The sequence below is a fragment of the Mustela nigripes genome, chromosome 4, assembly GCF_022355385.1.
Source record: "Mustela nigripes isolate SB6536 chromosome 4, MUSNIG.SB6536, whole genome shotgun sequence".
Classification (NCBI taxonomy): Eukaryota; Metazoa; Chordata; class Mammalia; order Carnivora; family Mustelidae; genus Mustela; species Mustela nigripes.
This window is the reverse complement of record NC_081560.1, coordinates 191,443,844-191,445,166: the sequence shown is the minus strand read 5'-3', so window position 1 is coordinate 191,445,166 and position 1,323 is coordinate 191,443,844. Positions and strand designations below refer to the sequence as shown.

The 1,323-nt window shown below is 75.7% G+C and overlaps 1 protein-coding gene across 3 annotated transcripts in view; it reads left to right on the top strand.

Moving 5' to 3' along the window:
• The first annotated feature begins 1,100 nt into the window (after positions 1–1,100).
• CFAP46 (cilia and flagella associated protein 46) overlaps positions 1,101–1,323 on the top strand; it is an 88,539-nt gene continuing 88,316 nt past the window's right edge. For all 3 annotated transcript variants that reach the window (XM_059398885.1, XM_059398886.1, XM_059398888.1), the window contains exon 1: positions 1,101–1,200. In XM_059398885.1, coding sequence (XP_059254868.1) covers positions 1,152–1,200 — 49 coding nt within the window. In that variant the 5' untranslated portion in view covers positions 1,101–1,151. The remainder of the gene's footprint in view (positions 1,201–1,323) is intronic.

The following is a 1,323-nucleotide window of genomic DNA, read 5'->3' as shown; positions in this document are numbered from 1 at the left end:
GTGGGGCGGCCCCTGTGCTCCTCTGTTTGGTGCGGCCCTTAGAGACCCCGTCCACACCCGCCAGCTGGCGCTGCCGCATCCGCTGACTTCACTTTCTCAGCCGCTGCGGGTCAGGAGATGCCGCAGGACTCTCGACCGCGGGTCCCATTTTAACCAATGAAACCGTCAACCCGGAAAGGGCTGGACTGTCTTCTCCGTTAGAAACCAAGTCCCTGCCCAGGAGCCGGTGCCCCGCCTCACCGCTTTCCATCAGAGCCTCGGCCTCTACTGCGGGCCGCCCTCCCTCGCCCACCCACTGCCCCCCCGTCAGAAAATGGCTATTCTGGTCGCTCAAGGCCTCGCCCTTGTTCACCCCAACCGCTCCTCTCGCTGACCTCTCGGACACATCTGATGCAGCGGCCCCTCCCCCAACACCCCTCCCTCGGCTCCCCGCGGCCCTGCCCGCCTCGCCCTCCACCTCTCTGCACCCCCGCCCCGCCCCCCCGACAGCTCTTCCCTCCGCTCCTGGCCGAGGGGTCTCCAAGGCTGGGGGGTCTCCAGCCCCGCTCCCCCCGGGCGCCCGTCCACAGCCGCACGCGTAGGCGGAGGCGCGCAGACCACCTCCAGCCCAGAGACTCGCAGACGCCCCGACGGAGCGGCCGCCCCGGCCCGCGGGGCGCGACCCTCTCAGGATCCGAGCCCCAGACCCGCATCCACGGTCGCGGCCGCTGCGCCCCCGCCCAGGGCCGAGCAGGTGCGCGGGATCCGGGTCTGCAGGACGCACGAGGACGCACGGGAACCGCCCCGGGCAGGAGCACGGGCAGGAACAGTCCGGCCAGACCCAGGGGCGTCCCCGACCTGGGGGCTGCTCGGGCGCGGGCGCGGGGCGGCTGCAGCATCTCCCCGGGAGGGTGGGGGGAGCGGCGCGGGGCCCCGACGCGAGCGCGCCCTGCCCTGGCTCCGCTCCCCCGGCCGCGGGGCCGCGCGCCCGCCCCCACGTCGCTGGCGGGAACACGCGGGACTGAGCGCTCAGGGCGGGGCCCGGGCGGCGGTTCGCCTCCGCCTAGTGTGGCCCCGTCGCCGACCCGTAGCGCCGGCCGCGTCCCCTCGGTCGCTAGGCAACGCCCCGCGGCCGGCGGCCGGAGGAAGCCCGCGGCGCTCGGTGCGGCGCCATGGACCTGGTCATCACGCAGGAGCTGGCCCGCGCCCAGAGCCAGCAGGGTGGGCGGGGGCCCCGTCCCCGGCCGGAGGGACCCGGAAGCCCCCAGGACCCTGCCCCCGGGGAGGCCACCCACCCGTCCCAGCGGACCGCAGACCCGGGGCGGCCGGGTCCCGCCGGGGGGG